The sequence below is a fragment of the Eulemur rufifrons genome, chromosome 8 (genome assembly GCF_041146395.1).
Source record: "Eulemur rufifrons isolate Redbay chromosome 8, OSU_ERuf_1, whole genome shotgun sequence".
Classification (NCBI taxonomy): domain Eukaryota; kingdom Metazoa; phylum Chordata; class Mammalia; order Primates; family Lemuridae; genus Eulemur; species Eulemur rufifrons.
In genome coordinates, this window is record NC_090990.1 from 13,856,656 (window position 1) to 13,879,731 (window position 23,076).

Consider the following 23,076-nt stretch of genomic DNA (forward strand, 5'->3'; position numbering starts at 1 on the left):
CCCAGGAACTGGGATCCATCTAGGACCTGCTCCAGTGACTCCCCAATGCCTCCCTGCCCCAGGCCCTGCTCGTGTGCACCCCTCTCCCCTGGCCACGTGTCACCCTTTACACGTGTCACCCTGCACTGTGAGCTCCTGGGGCCCGGACCTTGCCCGACTCATCCCATCTTCCCTGCCCCCATCTGTCCCGGTAAGCGATCCCTTGGCGCCCCCTGGTGGCCACATAAGGAGATTTGCTACATGTAACAGGAGAAAAGGAAATGATCGTTAAGTGAGCACCTACTGTGTGCTAGGTGTTTGATATGCACCAGCTCATTGAATCTTTATAACAAACCCGTGGCAGAGATGCTATTGCTCCTATTTTACAGAAGTGAAAATTGAGGCTCAGAGAAGCTATTAACAGTAAATTTCTCAACACCACCCAGCTAATAAGAGATAGTGCTGGGACTCAAACCTAGGTCTGCCTGACACCACAGCCATGTTTCTCCCACTGTGGGGAAGCGGAAGGGGGACGGGGTGGAAGGGAGGGCAGCGCCATGGTGAGGAAGCCATGGGCAGTGGTCACAGAGCCATGGCTTGGCCTTGGAGGTCTGACAGGGACAGGCTTGCCCTCTGCCACCTTGGGACCACTGGGCACCTGTCTGGGGTCAATCTGGGCAGGGTGCGCACAAAGCCAGGCCCAACTCTGGGTACAATAGCGATAAATAGAATTTATTTTGTACAACTGTTACCGACATACACACAGCCACAGGGGCTTCCAAAATGGGTGTTGGGGCCGGGAGGCTGGCCTTTGGCGTGGCGCCTAAAAAGTGTGGACAGACACACACAAGAACACGGACTCCCAGCAGCCGGGCCTGGCTGCCCCCTCCATGGCAGTGGTGGGGGAGGCAAGGCCTGCGACTCTAGGCCAGCTGAGGCCCCCGGCCTGCAGTGCCCAGGAGCATGGGGTGGCAGGGGTTAAGCTGGGTGCTGGCTGAGGAGCCAGGTAGGTCCCTATTCCCCCATAAGGGTCACTTGTCTGTCACATGTAGGCAGTGGACAGGGCATTGGCAGATCTGTGGTAGAGCCTGAAGGTCCAGGAGGGGCAATGGGCACAGCTGGCTCCCTGCCCTTCAGCCCACCAGTGGCCCCAAGGACCTCAAGAAGCAGGGTAGGGTGATGGGAGGTCCCTGGGGGGACAATCCCCCCTTCTGGGACAGGGACATGGAATCACAGTCTTTAGTGACCTCTGAAATAATCTTGTCCATTTGCAGCAGAGGCGTCCACAGAGGCAGAGTGACTTGCCCACAGTCACACAGCAGATCCAAACCAGAAGCCAGGACTCGGGACTCCCAGCCCAGTGCTCACTCCCACACTCACACCCGCTGCCTCCATGGCAGGCTCTGTGCTCTGAGCTATCTCAATCCCTCTCTCCTGCCTTGCTCCCCCTCAGTCCAGAGGAATGCTCAGGGGTCATGGAGGCCCAGGGTGGGGGCAAGCCAGGCCTGCAGGCCTATTGCAACTGACCAAGCCCTGCCCCAGCCCGGACCCCCAGCCTGGGGGGTGGGGACGATGCCAGCAGCTTCCCCAATCCCAGGTCTGGATGGCTCCGCCCTGCAGAGACAGCCCAGATGGATGGGCCAAGGGGAGGTGGGGGAGGCAGGGGGCAGCCCGCAGGCTGGTGGTGGCCTTGGGGGCAGAGGTTCCGTCTGCCTGGACTTGACACAGCATCTTCGCCTTGTGCTTCTGCAGCCTCACCTGCAGGGCAACGGGAGACGGGCACCATGAAGCAGGGGGCAGGAGCCTGGGAGGGAGGGGCCCAGCCTTGGGGCTCCAGGCTCCAGGTCTTTCCATCCCACGGGGAACCCCCCAAACCTCTCCCCAGCCAGGAACTGCCAGGTCTCTTTCAGGCACCTATAAATCCTCCCAACAACTCATGGGCAGAGTTGAGGCAGCATTTATTTGCCCCATTGCACAGATAAGGAAACTGAGGCCCAGAGAGGGCCATGACCTGCCCAAGTCACCTAGCAACTAAATGGCAGAGAACTCAAACCCAGGCAGAGAGCTCTCACCCCAGAGAGGGGACAGAGGGACAGGGTGGAGTCAGCCCAACCCCCCACCCGTTCCCACCTTCTCCCACCAAACAAGCTGAGGGGCCGGGTCTCACCTGCTCAATGTCACCTTCAGAGGGGCGGCCTGGCTAACAGCCCTGCACAGACAGACGGTGGCGGTAGGCAGGTGGTGGGACAGATGGAGACGTGGGGCAGGAGACACAGGTGAGCAGAAGTTATTGGCTGTGCCCAGACCGGACGAGTGGCACCCCCTCCTGGCCCAGCCTCCACACCTGGTCCCCCCTCCCGGGGGGCCTCCCAGGGGCGGCCCTGGGCGGCGGCACGTACCAGCTGGGGCGTGTGCTGCTCAGACGCTTCCAACTGGATCTTGATCTCGGGACACGCAGGGTCCCCCGACTTGCCGGCGTCTGGGTGGGGTGACCTCGAGGGGCCTGGGGAGGGGGGCAGGAGGGAGCCACCTCACTGGCCGCGGGGAGGCACCGGGGAGACGGGGCATGGGTGGGCAGTCGGCACCGGTGCTTCCCAACCCCGCCAAGTCCCCCCTCAGGAAACCCCACTCTTAACTCCCCTCCTGGCCACCCCCATTATCCTTGGAGACCCTTCCAGAAGCCACCGGCCCTGCCATCAGCCCTGCCACCTTAGGCTGGACAATGCCCTGCTCACTGCCCCCACGTCGGAGGCAGTCACGTCACACGCCCACCACGTGTGGCCTGGGAACCGGTCCCCCTACCCAGACCCAGCCCTGTCCCCTTCCTGCCCCAAGAGCGGCCCTGCGTGGCAGGGAAGCTGCCCTGGCTGGTACCTGGGGAGCTGCCCCCACTGGTGGTGCTGACACTGTCCTCCAGCCACGTGCTATAGATGAAGGAGTCCCGCTTGTGGGGCGTTCCCGAGGACGAGACGCTCTCCTGGGGATGGGGGGGGAGCTTAGCCCACGTCCAGGGCACTGGCTGGCCCCCAGCCCCCCTCCCTGGCTGCAATCCCCAAGCCCCACTCTTGGCCCCTGCAGGGAGGATGGGCCCGGCAACGTCTGTCCCAAGGAGACCACAGGAGGGCAGGGTGGGGGCAGGCCCAGACCCAGGCACACACCACCCACTCCCACCCATTCATTCAACAAACATTCGCTGACGTTGTCTGGGGCCGAGCCACTGAGATAAACAGCACGGTCCCTGCCCTCGGGAGCCCAAAGTCTGGAAGGCAAGACAGGCTGTGGGGAGACCAGTGTAATTCTAGACCCTGAGCCCTGGCGGGCAAGGCCTGGGTCTGCTCTGTTCCCCGCTGCACCTGCAGCACCGGGGACGGGGCCTGGCAAGGAATGGTGCCCACTAAAGGTTTGTTGAATGAAGAATGACAAGAGTGCTGGGGGCAAACCCAGGGCACTATGAGGGCGTAAAGCGTCGTTCCTAACCTACCCCAGGACTAGAAAATCAAGGCAGGCTTTCAGGAGGAGGTGTATGAGACTCAGTTGAGAAGGATCAGTAGGAGTCAGCCTGGCAAGGCGGGAAGAAGGAGGTAGGAAGAGTGTTCCAGACAGAGGAAAGGGCACATGCAAAGGCCCAGAGGTGGAGCAGGCCTGGGAGATCTGGGGGACTGCAAAGGAGCACAGAATGTCTGCAGTGGTCAGAGATGAGACTAGGGAGTGGCCAGATCTCCAACAGGGCCAGAGATTGGGCTCCCTGTGGACAGCACTGGGGAGCCACGGAAGGCTTCAGAGTAAGGGAGGGTTAGCCTGCATTGCTTTTTAGGCTGGGTCTCCTGATCACATCTCAGCGATACCCAGGCTCATGTTTCTACTCAGAGCATCTCGAGAGACCAAGGAGCCCCCCTCCAGGCTCCTGTGGAGCCCCTGACCCCCTGGGCCCCTCACCATGCCTGTGTCCTCCCCGTCCACGCCCTCTGTCTCCTCCACCACGCTGGCGAAGCTGCTGGCACTGGACGAGGAGCGGGAGAAGTCCTTCAGCACTTCTGCCCTCTGGGCTGCCGTCTCCGCTCTGCCACAGACAGTGCCCGTTAGCCAGCGCCCACCTGACCACCCCCCGGGCCAAGCCCTCCCTGCCTGGCCCTGTCCCCGGGGAGGCCCAGCCTGTGGCCAGCCAAGCACCTTCATGGCCCCCATTCCGGTCCCTTGGGCCGCTGAGCCTCCCCCCGCCCCCACTGTCCTTCCTAGCACATGGATCTGCCCGCGCCCCTGCCCTGCTCCAAACCCTCTCCCGGCTCCCCCGTCCCGGAGAGAGTCCAGTGCCTTGGCTCGCTGTTCAGCACGGTGACGATCACCGATACGAACATCGTCCAGGGGCATTTACTCTGTGCCAGGCGCTGTTCTCTGCGCTCTCACTGAGTCATCCCGTCACTGTCATCACTAGACCTGTCACCTCTCAGGTGAGGAGGCACCGAGGCACGGGCAGGTGGGCACACGGCCCGGGGACACAGCGTAGGTAGCAGAGCGGGGCTTTGGGTCCGCAGTCTACTCTTCTTCACGCCCTCACAGTTTCTCCTCACCCAGGGCCTTTGCGCCTCCCGCCTGGAGCCTGAGCCCTCTCAAATCCCAAAAAGCAAATTTGTCTTTCAAAAATCAGTCACGGGTCCCACTCAGGGAGGCCTTCCCTGAGTCCTGGCCCCAAGGTGGGAATGGCCCACCTGAGTGCCGCATGCCTCGTCTCTCCCTGTCCCTGTCGCCCTTTCCGGCCTCTGTTCGCCTGCCTGACCCTTCGGCAGAGCCCGGTGCCAGGCGGCCCCCAGCTCCGTGCCTGTCCTGCCTCCACCCCTTCTCCATACGGCGACCAAGCTCAGCTTTGGGAAGCGTCGCTCTTAACTGAAACCTTCCACGGCTCTTCATCGCACTTAGGATAAAATTCGAAGCTCTCGCACAGCCTCCAAAGCCACCAGCTAGTGCCTGCTCAGCTCCCGACCCCACTCCCGTCATCACCCAGCACAATGTCACCATGTCCCAATGTCTGCCCCGGCCCGGCCCCTCGCTCGCTCAGCCGCAACTGCCCATCACCCGTCTTCCTCTCCCTCAAGCCTGTCCCAGGGCTGCACTTGCTGTGCTCCTTGCCCGGAACCCTCTTCTCTCTGCCACGCCAGTCCCAGCTCTCAATCCAACGGTCACCCCTGGAGATGTCTTCCCTGAGGACCCATCTAAAATACCGGCCCCAGGCCTTCACTGCTCCCCCATCCCCAGCTTTGGTTTCCTCCCATTGTCACACGGAAATGGCTCATGAGTTTGCCACACCGGACGGCAGCTGTGCGGCAGGGACCAGGTCGGCACGTGCGCGGGGCCCAGCATGCACAAAGCGCGCAGTGGCTGTGTGGCAGCAGCAAGGCCCCTGGGCAGCCCCGGGCCCCGGGGGACGGAAAGGCTGAGTCCACCACTGCCAAGCCCCCGAGCCCCGTGCGGCCCGAGCCCCAACCTGTTCTTGGTCGTGGGCATCTCTGGGGAGCTCTGAGTGGATGAGTTCTCCGATTTGGGCTCCTGTGACACGTGCCCGCTGTCTGGGGTCTTCTGGCCAGCCGGAGGGCTCTCCCTGCGGGGCACACGGGGGCAGCGGGGAGATTCAGCACTGGGCCTGGCGTCAGGGTAGAATGAGGCCCAGGCAGTGAGGGGAGGTCATGGCACCTGCTGCCTCGTACCCACACCTGGTGTCCTCAGGGGCCAACCCCGGAGCAGTCCTGCAGGCTCCCCGGCTAGCCCAGCCAAGGACGGGGCAGGCACTGATGCAGCTCTATGTAACACACCAGGTCCCCTCCCAGGGAGAGGGACAAGGAACCCGCCCAGAGATGCATAGCCAGGCCATGACAATGCCAAGACTGGAACCCCGGGCTCCCAGCATGCTGAGCACTCAAGGCAGTGAGGACGACGCCCGCTCCCCTCCCAGAGCACTCCCAGGGCACCTGACCCCGCTTTGCGAGCAGTGCACCGAATCCTCAAGGCGGCCCCATGCTGTCGGCAGATTGGGACAGTGAGGCTCAGAGAGGTATAATGGCTTGCCCAAGGTCACACAGCCCCAGCACGGTGGAGACAGAAGTCACACCCCGGAACTATCTGCTCTCCAGGGGCAGCCCTGCTGCTAACACGGGCTTGCTGCGCACACACACACGAGCACTACCCCCGCCCCCACTGCGGCCTGCCTGGAAACCAGCACTGGGCCCTTCTGCACATGCCGGGGCAGGAGAAAGAGTAGAGCGCCGGCCCTGGGCAGACCAGGGCTCAAATCCCAGCACTGCCCTCACCGGCTGTGTGACCCGGGCAAGCCCCAGGGAGCCAGTGCAACTGCTGAGTGGACGAGCTTCCCCTTAGCTGATGTGCCGGCCCTGGCGGCTGACACCCAGCAGGGACTTGGCCACGTAGCTGTCACTGGTGGGGGACGGAAGCAGAGGGTGGGCGCTCCCTTTTGCCCACTTTGCTTTGCCACCGAACGGGGGTCGGGGAGGGACTGGAGGGGAGGAGAGTACTGGCCCTCCCACCCCACTCCACCCACCTCTTCTCCTGCACCTCCTGAATGTTCTCGATGCCGATGGCGCTGCTGCGGCGGGAGCCGAATGGGCCCGACTTCTTCCTCGTGGGGCTCTTCCCGGGGACAATTAGTGACTGCAGGGAGAGGCCCCAACTCAGTGCCACCCACCTCGGGAGCCCCGTGCCCCCCACACCCTCTCAGGGGCCCTGCTGCCCAGGCCTGAAGCAGAGATGCCAAGCAAGAAAGACCCAGAGAAAACGTCCGTTTCCAGAGCCGCCCCCAGCTCACAGGGAGGGAAACAGGCCAGGCCTGTCCTGAGATCACAGAGCAGGGCTCACCCCAGGGTCCGGGTCCAGGAGAGGGGCAGGGCCCGAGGGGGCTGGGGCAGCCACTCTGGGCTGGGCTGGGCTGGGCGGAGGCCGCGTCCTCAGAATGGAGCCTCTCCCGCCCCCTCCCCCACCCCACCCGGGGCTTCATGGGACCTGCAGCCTGAGGGCAGGCGGTGGAGGGGGTGGCGAAGCAACCCAAGCCCCTGCCCCATGCCAGGCCGGCCCCTCCCCAGCTGAAAGATCCCCCCAGTTTCCACACACACTGTGGCGGGATGCCCCAGGCACCAGAAGCGTGCCCCCAGCTTCTCTGGGAGGCAAGAAGGTGGGTCCCAAGGAGGCACAGATGGGCAGGACGCCCCCAGGCCAGTTCATGGTGGGGAGTGGGGAGTCAGGGCAGGGGAGAGGGATGGGGTTCCATGCAGACTGGCGATATTGGGGGACGTGCGGCTGGGCATAGGGTCTTCAGGTACCGGATCCTGGTGGGGACTGGGCCAGGGTCCCAGGGGCCAGGGCAGGGCCAGAAGCCCCTGGTGGGGGCACTGGCTCTGGCACAGGTGCCAGGCCCCTAAGCAGGTGCTGAGTGCCATCGGAGCTGCTGCCACTCCAACCCGCACGCCCCTGGGCCTGTCCCGGGGGGAAAGGGGGGCAACGTCCCCAATATGGCCTCCGTCCTGAGAGCGAGCAGAGAACAGCGCGTGCAGCAGCCTCCAGAGCCGGTGGCCCCGCGGACGACAACCTCTTCCACGGTTCCTATGCCTATGGCACTGCCCCGGCGTCCGAATCTACTCGCACTTTTCCCAGGAATAAGCAATGACTGGCAAGCAGCAGAGGGCGGGGGCAGAGAGAGAGAGAGAGAGAGAGAGACAGACACACAGATGGACAGACAGACAGATGGTAGGAGGGGAGACACAGAGAGGTGAGACGGGAAAAGGAGGAGGACAGACAGGCAGAGGGAACAAAGAAGAGAATGGTGCAGGAGTTGTGAGAGAGACAGAGCAGGGAAGGGAAGGAGACAGAGGACAGCGGAGATGGAGAGAGATTGACAGTCACACAGAGAGGGACACGTGTGAGAGAGCACCGGGCGGGCAAGAGTACACCAGGTGGGCACAGGGGGGCATCCAGAGAGACACGGACACAGAGATGGGCCCGGGTGAGGGTCAGAGACAGATGGAAAGAAAGGAGAGGCAAAAAGGAGAAGGCGGGGTGAGAACAGTGGGCAGGGGAGGCGGAGGGGAGAGAGGAAACCAAGTGCCAGAGGGCAGAAAGGTCAAGGGAGGAGAAGAGAGATGGGAAGAAGGGGAGAAAAAACAAGAGAAGAGAAGAGAGTGGAAAAAGAAGGAGGCAACATGGAGACAGGGAGAGTTGTGCAAAAACAAAAACAGAAATGGGTCTGGTTACTGCCATGGTGGGTGCTGCTGGCCTGGCCCTGTCCCCGGGGCCCCTCTGCGGCCACCCACGGGAGGCTGGGTCACTCCAGTAGGGAGGAAGGGAGTGGTTGGTAAATCTGGGTTGGGCAGAAGTTGGGCCTGCTCCTCTGATGACAGTGGGCTTGGTGACTGCCAACTGGGCTTAGGACAGTAGAGGCCCCACCTTGCTCCCCTGGCCAGGCCAGACCATGGGGCAGGGGTGAGGGTTCCCTCTTGCCATGTGACACAGCCTCACAGCACTGAGCGCAGAGCTTGGCATGCAGCAGACAGTCAGTAAAGGATGGATGGATGGATGGATGGATGGGGAGCAGAGCGGTGGCTGCAGTGTCCTGGGGTGGCCACAAGGCGGTGGACAGGAGCTATGCCCACAATTGCAGGCCTCACTCATCTGTGTGCCCAGCACTGCCCGAGTGTGAGCTGTAGGATCCCAGAGCCTGGCAGGCAGACAGTGGTCACGTGGGAGGTGCTCACACAGAAGCCTGATTCCTGACACACAATAGGCAGCCACAACCACAGAGGCCCTGGCTGCTGCAGACACACAGTAGGAGGTGCTCACAGTGGAAGTACCCACACAGCAGCTTATTTCCTGGCACATAGGTGTTCACTGACATCCAGGGCTTAGCACACACTATGCGCTCACACAGCAGTCCATTTCCTGACACACAGTAGGTTCTCACATAGCAGCTCAGGAAAGAGCACACAGTAGGTGCTTACAGAGTTGATGCCCACACAGCAGCCCAGGACCTGACACACAATAGGTGCTCACAGGAACTCAGGGCCAGACCCACAGTAGGTGCTCACGGAGTACATATCCACACAGCAGCCCAGGTCCTGACACACAGTAGGTACCCACAGTCTGACACACAGTAGGTGCTCCCAGAAACCCAAAGCTTGACAGTAGGTGCCCACACAGCAGCCCAGGTCCCAGCACACAACAGATAAGAGATACTCAATAAAGAATGTGACACAGAGGCTGCCCCAAAGCTGACCTGCAGAAAGTCACACCCCAATACACAGAGGCCTGGAGGAGGGGAGGGCCAAGGAGCCGAGGAGGGGGCTGCAGGCTGTCAGTACCCTAGTGTCCCCCCATGGAGAGCAGTGGCTAGATCGAGTCCAGAGCTTGGGATGGGTACGTGGACAACAGGCCAACAAAGAGAGGCAGGGTCAGGCCTCAGGAGGCAGGGGAGAGCTGAGGGCCCCTGGGGGAGGGGCAGGGGACCATACATGGGAGGGCACTCACTATTCCAGCGGCCTTGGCCAGGTCGGGGTTGTTGGGTGTGAAGCTCCCACTGTGGCTAGTGGACACAGTGTTGGGTTTCTTGTTGCTTAGCCCCATGGCATCCATGGACTGGCTGCGGCTCCGGATGACCCGCTGTCAAGAGGAGGGTGGGGGTGGAAGAGGTACAGGAGTCAATAAGGCCCCTCCCCCTTGGGGAAACCCAGGAGCCCAGGTATGTGGTCCCTCCCCATCAATGCCACTCTGGGTGATCCCAGGAAGTCTCTTTCCCTCATGAGGCCTCAGTTTCCCTATGTGCCACAAAAGAGGCAGGCACACATGGGCCTGAGGGTATTTGGGGCCTTGGCTCTGCCACCAACTTGCTGGGTGGCCTTGGGCAAGCCACTTCACCTCTCTGAGCCTCTGAGCCACACAGGCTGCTGTCCACTGAGTCTCCTCATATGGCTGTTGTAAGGACTACAGCAGATGCTGGGTCAGGACCAAAAGTGTGCACAGAGAGCCCTCCGGAAACCTGTTTCTTTCCTGTTAGGGCCTCTTAGAGCTCTCTTCTTTCTTTTCTTCCCTCCCTCCCTCCCTTCCTTGCTGTTTTCAGACCAATGTAAACCACGTGCTTCCTGTAGGGCCAGGTACTTTGCAAGCACTCTGTCATTCGATCCGCCCTATGGGGCAGAGACTAGCATCATGCTCATTTCACACATGATGAAACCGAGGCAGAGGTGAGCCTGGATCCCACATGCCAAATCCCATGACCTTAACTGTGGACTCTGCTGCCTCTGAGAAATTCTTTGACCTCATGTAGGTCCACTGTCCAGCACCTACCAAATGTGGGACCACTGGAGCCTTCCTCAAAGAGGACACCCCAGACTTGTGCTCATCTCACCTGCTCCCTGTCTCCAGTGGGCAGGAGCAGGGCTCTCTCCAAGCCTCCTTCTCAAAGATGGTCTGTTCACCTTAGTCCCTCAGTCCCAACGCAGGCTGGGCAGCTGGGCCAATCCCCTTATGCAAACCCATAGCTCCAGCTCTGTGACCTGCCCTGAGACAAGGGTGAGGCCCGGCTGGCCTGGCTGGGCACCTGGAGGGTACGCAGTCCTCCTCCTCTGGGTGGAACAGACGGTGGCAAAGAGGCCACTGCCTGGGGCCTTGCAGCCGGGGTGAGTCTAGGCCCTATCCAAGGAGGAAGAGGAAGGCCACCTCCTCTGCTTCTCACTTTGGACAACAGTTGCTAAGGCAGATGGGGCAAGGTTTTACACTTTGCTTTTTAACTTAATATTGCACTAACCTAAGTGCTTTACAAATAACGATAATTGTATGAGGTAAGTTGCCATTATCCTACTCAACAGATAAAGAAACTGAAGCTCAGAGAATGCCTAAGCTGGTCAGTGAGAGTTGGGATATGAACCCAGAGTCTGTGTTCTTAAAGCTAAGCTAAACCAGAGACAGGCAGAGTGGTCACAGGCCAGGTCCCTCTCCAACAGTCACCTGGTTCACACATCCCTTCTGAGACCTCTATTTCTTTCCCTCAGTCAAGACGAAAGCCTCCTTTTAGCTTCTCTGCCAACCTGGCAGCCACCGCCCTTTGTACAGCACTTGCTGTCTCCCAGAGGGCTCCAACCTTCAGCAGAATTCCCAGGTAAATTCCCAAGCCTAGGCCCCACCTCTAACCATTAACTCCTCTCCAAGCCACAGTCCCACGTTACACTCCCAGCCTCAACCTCCACGCAAGGCCCAGAGGACATCCCCAAGTCTAAGCCCATCCTAAAGCCTAAATTCATCCCGAGCCACGCCCCCGCCCCTCCACGCCACTGGCCTCTAGCCACACCCCCAGATCCCACCCCCTCCCCGCCCCAGACTCCACCCCCGCCCCGCCTCCAGCCACACCCCCACACCATGTCCAGTAGTCCTAGCCCCGACCCCTGCCTCGCCCCAGACTCCACCCCGACGTGCGCCCCTAGCCACACCCCAAAGCCATGTCTAGTAGTCCTAGCCCCGGACCCCACCCAAGACCCGCCCCAGACCCCACCCCCACGCGCGCCCCTAGCCACACCCCCAGGCCGTGTCCAGCAGCCCTACCCCGGACCCCACCCAAGACCCGCCCCCTCTCCGCCCCAGACTCCACCCCCACGCGCGCCCCTAGTCACACCCCAAAGCCATGTCCAGCAGTCCTAGCCCCGGACCCCACCCAAGCCCCGCCCCAGACCCCACCCTCACGCGTGCCCCTAGCTACATACACCCCCAGGCCGTGTCCAGCAGCCCTAGCCCCGGACCCCACCCAAGACCCGCCCCCTCTCCGCCCCAGACTCCACCCCCACGCGCGCCCCTAGTCACACCCCAAAGCCATGTCCAGCAGTCCTAGCCCCGGACCCCACCCAAGATCCGCCCCCTCTCTGCCCCAGACTCCACCCCCACACACACCCCTAGCCACACCCCCACGCCGTGTCCAGCAGCCCTAGCCCCAGACGCCACCCAAGCCACAGCCCTCTCCCGGCCAGGAAGACCTGGGGCCCTTCACCTTGAAAGACTCGAAGAAGCCGCCCCCGCCGCCGCCATTCTCCATCTTGTCCTCGTCGCCGCCCAGCCCCATCATGGACTGGCTGTGGATGTGCAGCTCCTCATAGAGCGTCTCCAGGAGGGCGGCTCGCGTCCGCTCCTGTGGGCCAGGCCGGGTGCCAGGGCGGACCCCGTGAGCAGCCGCCCGGCCCACAGTTCAAATCCCGGCCACCTTCCGAGCCGCGGGCCACCTTCTCTGAGTAAGCGGGGAGTGGCGAGGGCCCCTGCACTGGCTTCCCTCAGGCCCCTCGCAGATCCCTCCAAGCTCCTTTCAAGATCTGGCTTCACACGCCCACCTCCCACCCGCCTCCTGCCCCAGGGTGTCCTCCTCGGGCAGCCTGCCCACCTCTGAGCCTCTCCTGGGCAGTCCCCACCACCCCTGCAATGCCCCTACCTCCTCTCCCTGACCAACCCCCACTCACCCATAGACCTGTCCTCCCCCAGGTAGCCCTCCCAAGGCCAAGGGCCCATCCTCACCTCCAGTTTGGCGAACTTCTCTGCCTTGTAGCAGGCATATTCAGCATTGATCAGTTTTGTCAGCAAAAACTCCTGGAACTCAGGGCCCTGGAAGACCCCAGTGTGGAGGAGATGAGAAAGGGGGATCATCAGGTGAACACAGAAACAGGGGGCCAAACCCCAGTGGGTCAGGGGCTCCCAGAAGGGCATCTACCTGAGCTCAGCTCCCCAGGCACCTGGTGAAGGGCCCCTGTGCCCTTCATGGCCACCCTCCCCTGAGAGAGCAGACCCCATAGATGTTAGGGTCTGGGTTGGGGTCTCCTACTGCCTCAGTCTGGGGTAGAGGAATGTGCTGTGTATGGGGCTGAAGCCAAGGCTTCCGAAAGGTGAGAGAGACGCATGTCCCCCTCCCCTTCTTTTAGAGGAAAGAAGACTGGAACCATCCAAAGGAGAATAGAAACGAGGAAAGGCCAGTCGGCTATGGAAAATGGAAAATGACAATGTAGTTTATTCTATGACCGTGTTTAAAAAAAAAAGTCACAGTTTCAAGTTGAACCAAAAATTCAACCCGAGTTGCATGGTTAGGGGAACCCAGCTGTCCTGGCACATAGTGGGGCCACGGAACCTTGTAAGGTAGAATGTGTGCCTCCCTCATCCCCCACCCATTTAGCCCTGCTTCGCCCATGCCCAGGGCTGGGGGCTGCCCCTCACCTTCCTGAACACAGCGGGGTCCGGGAGGGGGGGCCCAAAGAAGGGCACATCGTCTCTCGCCGTGACAGACACCTGGAAGAGAGGGCAGCTGTCTGTCCCCGTGGAGGCTGTGGCTTGCTCTGCCTGCACCAGCAGAAACCCCTAATTCACCTCCCTGCCCTGCCCCTTGGTGAGGAGGCTCCGTGGCTGCTGGCGGGGGAATCCTTTTTAGCAGGATTTCTGCTCCTCCATCCTTTGCCCTGAGTTTGAGTGGTGAGGAGAGGAGGGGGACCTCAGGAGCATCGGGGAGGGTGAAGGCCAAGGAGGCTAACGGAGGTGGAGGAAGGTACCTGGCCTCTTTGAGGGTGTGAGTTTTGGGAGCAGAGAGGGTGCGATGGGAATCCCCCACCGTCAGAGCCCTCCATGGTCCCCTGAGGCTGAGAGAGGTGTCCCAGTGAGGGCAGAGCTGTAGCCGGGGCTGTGCTGGTGCCCTGGGAGGCTCCGGGATCACCCACCTTGTAGAGGGGGCCATCAGGGCCCCCGCCCTCGGCCTGCACCACCACGTAAGCGTGCAGGAAGTTGGATGCGATCATGTCGGGCACGAAGGGAGTGTTCTCGTCCTGGAAGACCACAGCTACGATGTCATTCCCAATGTGCCGCTTCCGCTGCAACTGAGCACAGGGCCACGGGCCTTCACAGTCCCGCCAGAGAGGGGCCCACTGGGGAGGGGTGCCCACAGGGGTTTGGGAGGGTTTGGGGTAGGCAGAGGGCATGTCTAAGGATTTGCTTCCTAAAAGAAATGTGAAAAACTTGTTGTAAAATTATTTTTGTTTTCTTAGAATCCTGTGATAGATGAGGAAACCACAGCCAAGAGAGAAGTGACCTGCAAGGTCCTACAGTGAGCTAGGCTACTCGAGCCCAGGTGTCCTGGTCCCCAGACCCTGCCTCTTAGCCCTTCTCCTGTCTAGATACCCCAAATATGGCCCCTCATTGAACAAACAAGGTCTACGCAGTATATATTCATGTTGCTAAAATGAACAGAGGCTCCTAGAAAATAAAAAGACACTAAAAATAAGGAATATTTCCATTTTCTCACATTACCCTCTTACCCCCTGGGCTGGGGACATGGGGTAAGGCAGACGGCCCTACAGGAAGCTCAGGACTAGGTGACAAATTTCTGAGTTCAGTTCCTGGAACAAGTCCTGTATTTTCTTGACTCCAGGCCTTTGCAGAAGCTGTTCTCTCCACCTGGAACATTCCCCCTCCTTCTCCCAGCTCTTTCACAGCCAAAAAGTCAGTTTATCTTGTAATCCTTCCTGACTCCCATCTCTGCCAAGACTCACTGCCCCCACATGGCCCACGATGCCCTTCACTCCCCTAAAAACACTAGCTCACATCTATCGAGCTCTTGCGATGTACCAGGTACTGTTCTAGTCACTCTGTGTGCATCCACTCACTTACGCTCACCTATGGGGTAGGTGCCATTATTATTCCAGTGTCACAGACGTAGAAACTGAGGCCTTCCCAGCACTGCAGTGGCCTGTCTCCCCCGCCCCAACTACAGCCCAGAAGTTGGGGGACTGGATCATTTCCATCTCTGTATCCCAGGGCCCAGCACTGAGCCCGGTGTGACGGACACTGACTGCACAGGTAGATGGAGGGGACAGGCAAAAGGTGGGAAGCAGGTGGGTGGGTGCCCAGGCTACCTGCTGGGCGTCCCCTTCTGTGTAGGGCAGCTTGGTGGACACGTGAAACATGATCTCCTTGTTGCGGAAGTTGCAGTACACAGACTCGGTCCCCGTCTGCCCGTGGGTCACGTCCAGGCCTCCTCGAAACCTGCCCCCAGGCCCCCCAGGCCACGGCTCAGTCTCCAGCCCCAGCCAGGCCTCCATGGGGCCAGGATTGGGGCTCCCTCCCTGCCCAGGGGCATAGGTCAGATTACATTCTGCTTATCCCATCCTAATACTCACCCCTTAAAGTCCTGCAGTTTGACCTTCTGGCCAAGAAACTCAAGGAACTCCACGAAGGCAGGACTTTCCTCGTTGGTGCTGAAGAGTTCTTCCTCGGAGGTCTGGGGACCACACAGTGGGGCCAAGGTCACTGAGCTGGAGTCCTGAGCAGCCCCTCCCCTCCTGCCCCCACTCATACCCAGCGAGGGCCAGAAGGAGGACCCCTGGCAGCCCCTGGGCTCCTGAGTCCCTTGGCAGGTGGTCTCCCTGGCAAAGGTCCGAGGTCCCAGACACAGGGCCGGGTGGGGTAGGGGAGCAGGGAGGAGGAGGGGAGCACACCTGCCCAAGCTTCTGATAAATGACTCCGAACTTGAAGTTATTGCTGATAACATGCTCGTCAAAGGTGACGATGAGCCGGGAAGCCTGCAGGACAGGACGAGGGGTAAAGAGACTGTGTACGCAAGTTGCCATCACGTGCCAAGCCCTGAGCCGGGCACTCTCCATGCATCATCTCAGGTAATTCTCAAAACAAGCCTGGGAGGGAGCCACTCCAGCTGTTCCCCCAAACCTTGGTTTCAGAGAGCTTAAGCAACTTGCCCACAGTAATGGCTTGCGAGTATGTGCAGGGTTGGGACCTGCCCCTGCATCTGTTGGATCCCAAAACTTAAGCTCATTGCTCCTGAGTTTTACCATTTGCCCTGTTCCGCCTCGGCCAAGCCTTCCCCCTCCACTCTGTAATACTCCACTGATGCCTTGTCTCCTCTGTAAACCCACGTCGTCCTTCTAGAACCGGCCAAGTCCCACCAGTTTGCCATGGCACATTGAGCAAGTGCTCCTCCTCACTTTGAGCCTCAGTTTCCTTTTCTGTAACCAGGAAGTGGGACCTGACTTCTGAGGCCCCTTTCTTCAAGACACCCTTCCTGGACCACTCCATCCCTGGGGAGCTGTACTACTCCAGGACTCGGTCAGGGCCACAAGGGTTAACATGCTTTTCCTCGTCCAGGAAGCCCCTCTGACTCACTAAAGACAGAAGCCCTGCCCCTGTTCCCACATTGTCACAGTGGCTGGAACCCAGCACCTGGCACCTGAGCTGGAGGTGTAGCTGCTGTCTGTGAAGCAGCGTCTACAGGGTGCCTGGACTATTCTGTCTCCCCAGGTCTCCTCTGGGATCAGAAAGTGAGGCCAGTGGAAAAGAGACCCATCCCAGGGCAGGACTGAAGCATAAGTTGCTCTTAGGAGGGTCCCCAAACAGCGCTGAGAGTTTCCAGACACGAGCAAGGCCTGCCTCCAAGGCAGACAGCCCGGGTTTAAATGCAGGCCTCCCTGTCTGCCATGCGCCTAGGGGAAGGCACAGAAGCTTCCTGTGGTTCCTATTTGCAAACTGTGGACTTTGTAGGGTTATCGTGAGGATTAAACAAGAGAACTTGGGGAAAATACCCGGCACACAGAAGATGCCCAATAAATGCTCAGTCGTCCCACCCGCCGACCCTCAGTGAGCAGGGCCCAGATCCTGCCGTACCTTGGGGTAGAGCACAGGATAGAAGCGATCCACGTTGACGTCTTCACACACCAGCTGCAGGAAGCAAGGTAGGGTGTGAGGCCGGGTAGCAGGGGATGGGGTCTCTTGGGCCTCACTGTTGCTTAGAGAACTGGGGTCCCCTGGGATCTGAGGGTGCTACAAAGAGTGCCAAGAACACACAGGCAGGGGACTAGAGATCACACGGTAGCCTTGGACATGGTGGGAACACATGAGAGGCAGGACCACAGAGACAGGCTGCAGCACACAGGGCTAGGCTTGCCACTGAAGCCCAGCCGTGTGCCCACCTGCGGGGTGACATGGGAGGCTAAGGGGAACAGAGGCCTCACCTTTGCCATCTGGACCACATTGGGGAACTCGGTGAGGCAGGAGATGGGGATGACATCGTGGTACGTCCGGCATTTGGTCCTGGGAGGAGAAAGCCACACAGGGAGGGGCCGGGTGGCAGGACAGGAATTTGGGAGCCCCTCCACACGAAGTAAGGCCAGAGGGGGCAGACCACAGCAAGGACCAGAGGTGACAAAAAACGCCAGGCCTGACTCAGGCACTAACTTACTGTGTGACCTCAGGCAAATCCCTGCCTCTCTCTGGGCCCCAATTAGGAGAGCAGGTGAAAGGCAATGGGCTCTCAGGTTACAGGCCCTGTCCTCCCTGCTGGGCAGAATCCTCTGAGATTCCCCCCACTGCCCTCACCTGAGCAGCAGCCGCAGGTGCTCTTGGTCCCCGATGACATCATACTTGAGCGAGAAGACAAGGTGGCCAAGGGCAGTGTCCAGTGAGTAGTAATTGAAATGCTCCTGTAGTGGGACGCAGGGATTGGGGGAGTGGGTGAGGCCGAGCTTGGGGCTTCCAGAAACCAGACCAGAAGCCAACTCACTCCCAGATGGGGGTCCTTCACCAAGCAGCAGGCGTCATGGCTAACAGCAGACTCAGCATCACACAGACCTGCATTCAAATCCCACCTCTGCCACTTACCAGCTGGACAGCCTGAGAAGGTCACTGCACCAACCTGTGCCTCAGTTTCCTAGTTTACAAAATGCAGGCCAAGTGCGGTGGCTCACGCTTGTAATCCCAGCACTTTGGGAGATCGAGGCAGAAGGATCACTTGAGGCCAGGAGTCGAGACAAAATGGGAGTGAGGCCAGGACTTTGGTGGTGGCCAGGACTGAAACAGATGAATGCCTGGCCCAGGCTCAGTGATCAATGAATGTCTGTAGTGCCTTTGGCTCTCTGGGTCCTCATCAAAGTCAGGACCACATTCGTACCCGCGTACCTGTCTTCAGCCCTTGCCCTTCTCAGGGCAGGGCACACAGCAGGGGCTCGATAAGAAAAAACCAGCTAGCTGATTGCCCAACCTGTGGCTCTGTGGCCCCTGAAGCCAGGGCCCTTGAGAAACAGGAAGTGAAACATCTCATAACACACAGGGCAGCTGGCCGGGCAGGTTTCCACCCTACCACCTCACCTGGAGAAGAGGGCACAGAGTGGGAAAGGGATACCCCAAAGGGCATGAGGGGTGGCTGTGGCAGGAATGGCACCCCCAGAGAGGAGCCCAGGGCTGGCACCTCTGGATGGGAAAGTCCCAAAGCCAAGGGCTGGGAGCGCAGGGAGACACCACCCCGGCCTGGCCCTAGGCTCCCCTGCCAGCCCCAGCCCTGGGAGTGGAGCTGGCTCCCTGGCCACACCCACCCCAGGAATCATCCTGGAAGTAAATCCTGTTTAAACATGAACACCTGTGCTCAGAGGCCAGGGGAGGAAAGAGGCAGGGGCCAGTGGATGTGCCCTGCAAACCTGCAGCTCGGGGGCATTCTGGATGGACCTGGGGCAGAAAGTCCCCCAGCCCTGCCAGGGCACAGAGGGGCAGAAACTCCCAAATGCTTGGTATCATCCACAGAGAGGGAGTGGCAGGCACTTGGCAGGGAAGTCCAGAGAGCGGAGAGTTTCCCTGGACCCCCCAGGCCCAGAGGAGTCCAAGGGACACCGTAGGAGAGTGGGCTCAGGTTCCTAGGAAGGCAATGCCTAAAGTCACCCTGACCTCCTCCCCTGCCAGTACAGGGCCCAGTGCCCAAGCACCTGGCCGCTTCCCCAGTCCCCCACCTGGATCAGGAAATGGCCCTGCCTCTCTGCAGTCCCGGGGTCCCCTCCCCTCAGTACTGCTAACCTGATCCCGAGCATCTGCCTCTTCTGAGGTACTAACCAATGCCACTTAAAATGCTGTTGTGCTCAAGGTCCACCACTTTGATCTGTCACTCATCACTCCTTCAGCAAAGTTTTCTGAGTGCCAACTATGTGCTAGGCCCCCACAGTCGCCCTAGATCCCACCACCTGCCAGACCCAGCTGAGAGCCTCTTGGAGAGCGGGTGCCTGGGACGCAGTTCTCTCTCCACCCACAGGGCTCAGCCGGGAGGTGGAATTCCATGCCGCCTCCTGGGTTCGTTCCCGGGCAATGGCCCCTGGACCGGGCCTGCTGGTTTAGTCCCCATCATAATGGATCTCCCCAACCCCGCTGGTTAGCACCAGTATCTCCCAGGTCCCAGACTGAGGTCCCAACACACACACACACAGAGCTAGGAGCGCGGTCACTTCTGCAGCGTATCTCAGTGGAAGGCCTGCCAGAGCCGGTCCAATGCCAGGCTCAGTAACTGTGTAACCTTGACCAGGTCGCTTCAGCTGCCTGAGCTTCAGTTTCCTCTTTTGTAAAAACAGAATAATCCTGATCTCACCGAGTAATTACGAAGATGTAGTAATAGCTAGCGCCGAGTATTGATTGTGCACCAGGCACGGTTCTATATGTGCTTTGCATGTACTTCATTATCCCCATTTTTACAGATGAGGAAACAGGCTCAAGGTCAAACCATTGGTAAATGGAACAACCAAGATTCCCACGCAGGCCATGAGGCTCCCGGGCCCATGATACACTTCCCCATTTTGGTTGTAAGGTGACAGAAAGACAGCACCTGGCACGGGACCTAACTCACACAAGGTTGCGTGCTGCGACCTCCCCTCCGGCTCCCACGAGCTTACCCAATAACTCCTGCGAACACCCTTGGGTGACGTTCGGACAAGTTACTGGGCAGGGTCCCCGCTCTGGGTTGGGTTGCATCAGTCCAGGTCAAGCCATGACATTACTGTGTCCTCTCAACCCCTACCCCACGCTGCTGAAGGCAGGGCCTGGGTCTGTCATGTTGGCCACTGTAAGCCTGGTGCCTAGAACAGGGCCAGGCACACAGCTGGTACTCATTATTTGCCAACCCTGACCGAACGCTTACTTTGTTCCCGATGCCATTCTAAACACCGTGCAAGCATTGGCTCATTAAGCCTCATAGCAACCTTATGACGTGAGTATCATTACTGCCACCATTTGTACAGATGAGGAAACTGAGGCACAGAGAAGTTGAGCAACTTGCCCAATGTTCTATGCAGTAGGTGGCAGAATCAGGATTCAAACCCTGGTAGACTCTCTGCTGTTAACCACCACGCCATAATGCTGCCTCTTGTAATACACGTTTGTTGAATGAATGAGTGAATGCACCATGCACACTCTGAGACTCAGGGCTCTGGGACTGTCACCCAGCCCCAGAACATGGGCTTGCTTCCCCTAGGCCCAGCCTCCCAGGGGCTGGACTGTGACTCACCCCAGGCAGCCTCCCAACACCGGGCGGCCACCCACCTTGCCAAGAAAGTGCTTCCGGTAGATGCGGGCTGTGGGGTTGCACTCAAGCTTCACTTTGGTCGTGGGCGACTGCAGCGGCTCTGTCTCAGGGATGCTGGTGATTTCGTGGTTGGTGCCTTCAATCCAGTAGCCCCCAAACTGGGGCAGCAGGATGAGGGGGAAGGGCCCTTCTCGCCCCAGGACCTGAAGGGGCACTAAGCTGAGAGCCACTCCATACTGTACCCCACTGGGGGCCCCGGGACACCTTCCCAACTCAGACCTGGGGCCACCTCCGTCATGGCTAAGGAGTACAACTCAGAGCCTATGTAGGCCCCAGGTTCACATCCACACCCTCTGGGGTACCTGTCCAAGCCCCTTCCCTCGGCCAGACCATGCCCCAGTCTCTAAGGTGGGGGGTGGGGGGCGGGTAGAGCTGGGGGCATGACCTTGGCCCAAGAGGCTGAAACATTTGGCTGAGAAGGCCTGAGGGTTCAAACAGGCTCTGAAGTCTTAGGCCTGTAAACTGAGTCTCCAGCCCCCACAACGAGGCCTGTGGTCAGACTCCCGAGGGTGTCCAGAAGCCCTGCGTGAGAGCTTCCCCAGGCTCGAGGTGAGGATGGGCTTTCAGGCCAGCCGGGTACCTCGTGGACGCTCGGGTAAGGAATGTAGTCCTCCTCCGTCTGCAAAACACAAGCAGGGCAGATGCCACGCTGGGGTGGGGTCCTCAGCCCTTTACATCTTCCAGTCTTCCCAGGACTCCAGCCACCGGCTGGGAGAGTGGATGGGGCCTCTTACAGAATGGGCAGGGGCTTAGACGGGGTGGCTGCAGGCTTAGCTCACTGAGTGCCAGCATCTCTGGGTCTCCCTCTACCTCAGGAAAGGAGGCTCACTGCCTCCCCAGGAGAAACCCCTGCGCCTGGGGAGCTGTTAAACACAGATTGTTGCACCTCGCCCCCAGAGCTCTGGGTGGGGTGAGAGAATTTACATTTCTTACAAGCTCCCAGGTGCCACCGACACTGCTGGCCTGAGGACCCCTGCCCTGAACAAAACATCGGGCTTACTGCCCACCAACCCTCCCTTAACCCTCAGCCTGTAGCCCTGGGCCCACTCCCCCGGGGCTGGTCTTCTAGGGCTTTGAGGGGGGTCCCAAGGCACCAACAACCTTCAGGGTCAAAACCAAGAGCCTCCCCTCGCCTGCTTGGGTCCCCGCCTCCTGTCAGTTACCAGGCCCCCCACCCCACCCCAACAGGAGCTTCATGGAGCCGGAGCTCATAAGCCTCCTAGGGCCTGGGTTTGAGTCTGTCTGCAGCTGCTGATCAAAACTGGTTTCAGGGAAACATCTTCCGGCAGCTGTCTTTGCAGAGATAAGCACTTTGGGGTGGGAAGGCTGGAGGGGCAGGGTGAGTCTGCAGCGTGAAGCAGGAGGGGAGGAGCTGGAAGGGAGGCCCCAGTCCTCTGGCAAGGGAGGAGTTCTCCACATCTCGGAACTCCTAGAGGGCAGGGGCCAGGTCTACCCTGCTGTCCCCATGGGCCCTGCCCCTGGCACACAGTAAGACCACTTCAGGAAAAGTGGCTGGATTTCCCCGGCCCCTGGGCAGGCTGCTTTGATGGGCAGCAGTGGCAGCTTCCCAGACCCTCCCCTGCCCCAGGGAGGGAGTCTGCTGGGAAGCAGATGCCAGGCCCACCTACTTTGAGGGGTGGTGGGAAGGAGCATCGCTGTTCATCCATCCTGCTTCCCTGCAAGAGAATCAACACCCGTTACACCCCTCCCATGCGCCAGACACCGCCTCCCTCCAGACACCGCCTCCCTCCGTGTAGAAGGGGAAAGCCCTCATAGTCGCCCTGTGGATGTGTGGGTACCCCCAGGGCAGGGTGCTGGCTGACTCATCCTGGCAGTGACCAGGGCTGATGGAGGCAGCCTCAGGGAGGGGCCAGGGGCTCTGTGTGGGAATGCACGTGCTGGGAGTGGGGGCAGGGAAGTGTGCAACTGCACAGATACATGTTTAAAGGGAGAGAGAGGGAGGGAGGAGGGGAGAGAGAGAGGAGGAGACTAAAGAGGCAGAGAAACAGGAGGCGTTGGAGAGAGGAGGCATAGGAGAGAGCAGGGGTGCTACTGAGGCTTGTTCAAGCCACTCCCAGCCCTGGCCACCCCCTGTCCACCTCCCAAGACACACCAGGGAATAGCAGACCAGGGCTGGAGGGGGAGGGGGCAGGGCTGGGGGCAGGCTGCACTCCAGGCCGCCTGGCTCATTAACACCTCCCCCACCTGCAGCACAGCCTCAGCCCCTCCTCCCATTCTACCTGGGGGTCCTGCAGAGCCTGCCATGCCTCCTGTGGGGTGGGCTGAGGAGCTGACCCCTGCCCTGCTAGGGACCTAGATAGGGATGGCAGCTGGGAGCCAAACCCCTAGACAGAGGACTCTGGACGAGCTGCCACCATCTTCTCCTGGCATGGTCTGTCAAAAGCTCCTGGCCTGTCCTCACAGAGATGTAGGGCTAGACATAAACGAGGTCCCCCATCCCCAGTCCAGCCAGCTCTGTGGCTCCCCAGAACAGGCTGCGAGCCATCCTCACCTGCATCTTTTCAATCATCTCAAACAGATCTGTGTTCTGCAACAGAGACGGGGAGAGTGAGGTCAGTCCTGAGGGTGGCCCAGCTGGTCCTGCCAAGCCTCAGAGAAGCCTCCTGGTCGCTGCAACCCTGACCAATGACCGAGGCACCTGTCTGAGCAGCAAGAGGGAGCGGAGGGGGCAC

The 23,076-nt window shown here is 60.1% G+C and overlaps 1 protein-coding gene across 50 annotated transcripts in view; it reads right to left on the bottom strand.

Annotated features, from left to right (window-relative positions):
- Window positions 1-690: 690 nt before the first annotated feature.
- Window positions 691-23,076, bottom strand: part of RAP1GAP (RAP1 GTPase activating protein) — a 64,335-nt gene continuing 41,949 nt past the window's right edge. For 7 of the 50 annotated variants that reach the window (XM_069479504.1, XM_069479503.1, XM_069479501.1 and 4 more), the window contains 22 exons: window positions 22,896-22,931; window positions 22,012-22,059; window positions 20,964-21,002; window positions 20,341-20,526; window positions 17,368-17,471; window positions 17,004-17,082; window positions 16,657-16,710; window positions 15,477-15,560; window positions 15,159-15,259; window positions 14,895-15,024; window positions 13,704-13,859; window positions 13,210-13,281; window positions 12,520-12,606; window positions 12,005-12,142; window positions 9,499-9,630; window positions 6,527-6,636; window positions 5,459-5,572; window positions 3,916-4,039; window positions 2,854-2,956; window positions 2,379-2,482; window positions 2,147-2,188; window positions 691-1,737 (listed from right to left, as the gene is read on the bottom strand). In XM_069479504.1, the coding sequence (XP_069335605.1) occupies window positions 2,180-2,188; window positions 2,379-2,482; window positions 2,854-2,956; window positions 3,916-4,039; window positions 5,459-5,572; window positions 6,527-6,636; window positions 9,499-9,630; window positions 12,005-12,142; window positions 12,520-12,606; window positions 13,210-13,281; window positions 13,704-13,859; window positions 14,895-15,024; window positions 15,159-15,259; window positions 15,477-15,560; window positions 16,657-16,710; window positions 17,004-17,082; window positions 17,368-17,471; window positions 20,341-20,526; window positions 20,964-21,002; window positions 22,012-22,059; window positions 22,896-22,913 (1,992 nt within the window). In that variant the 5' untranslated portion in view covers window positions 22,914-22,931 and the 3' untranslated portion in view covers window positions 691-1,737; window positions 2,147-2,179. Of the gene's footprint in view, window positions 1,738-2,146; window positions 2,189-2,378; window positions 2,514-2,853; window positions 2,957-3,915; window positions 4,040-5,458; window positions 5,615-6,526; window positions 6,637-7,389; window positions 7,646-9,498; window positions 9,631-12,004; window positions 12,143-12,519; window positions 12,607-13,209; window positions 13,282-13,703; window positions 13,860-14,894; window positions 15,025-15,158; window positions 15,260-15,476; window positions 15,561-16,656; window positions 16,711-17,003; window positions 17,083-17,367; window positions 17,472-20,340; window positions 20,527-20,963; window positions 21,003-22,011; window positions 22,060-22,895; window positions 22,932-23,076 lie in introns of all 50 variants that reach the window. The other 43 variants (XM_069479493.1, XM_069479492.1, XM_069479491.1 and 40 more) reach the window with 25 other exon arrangements.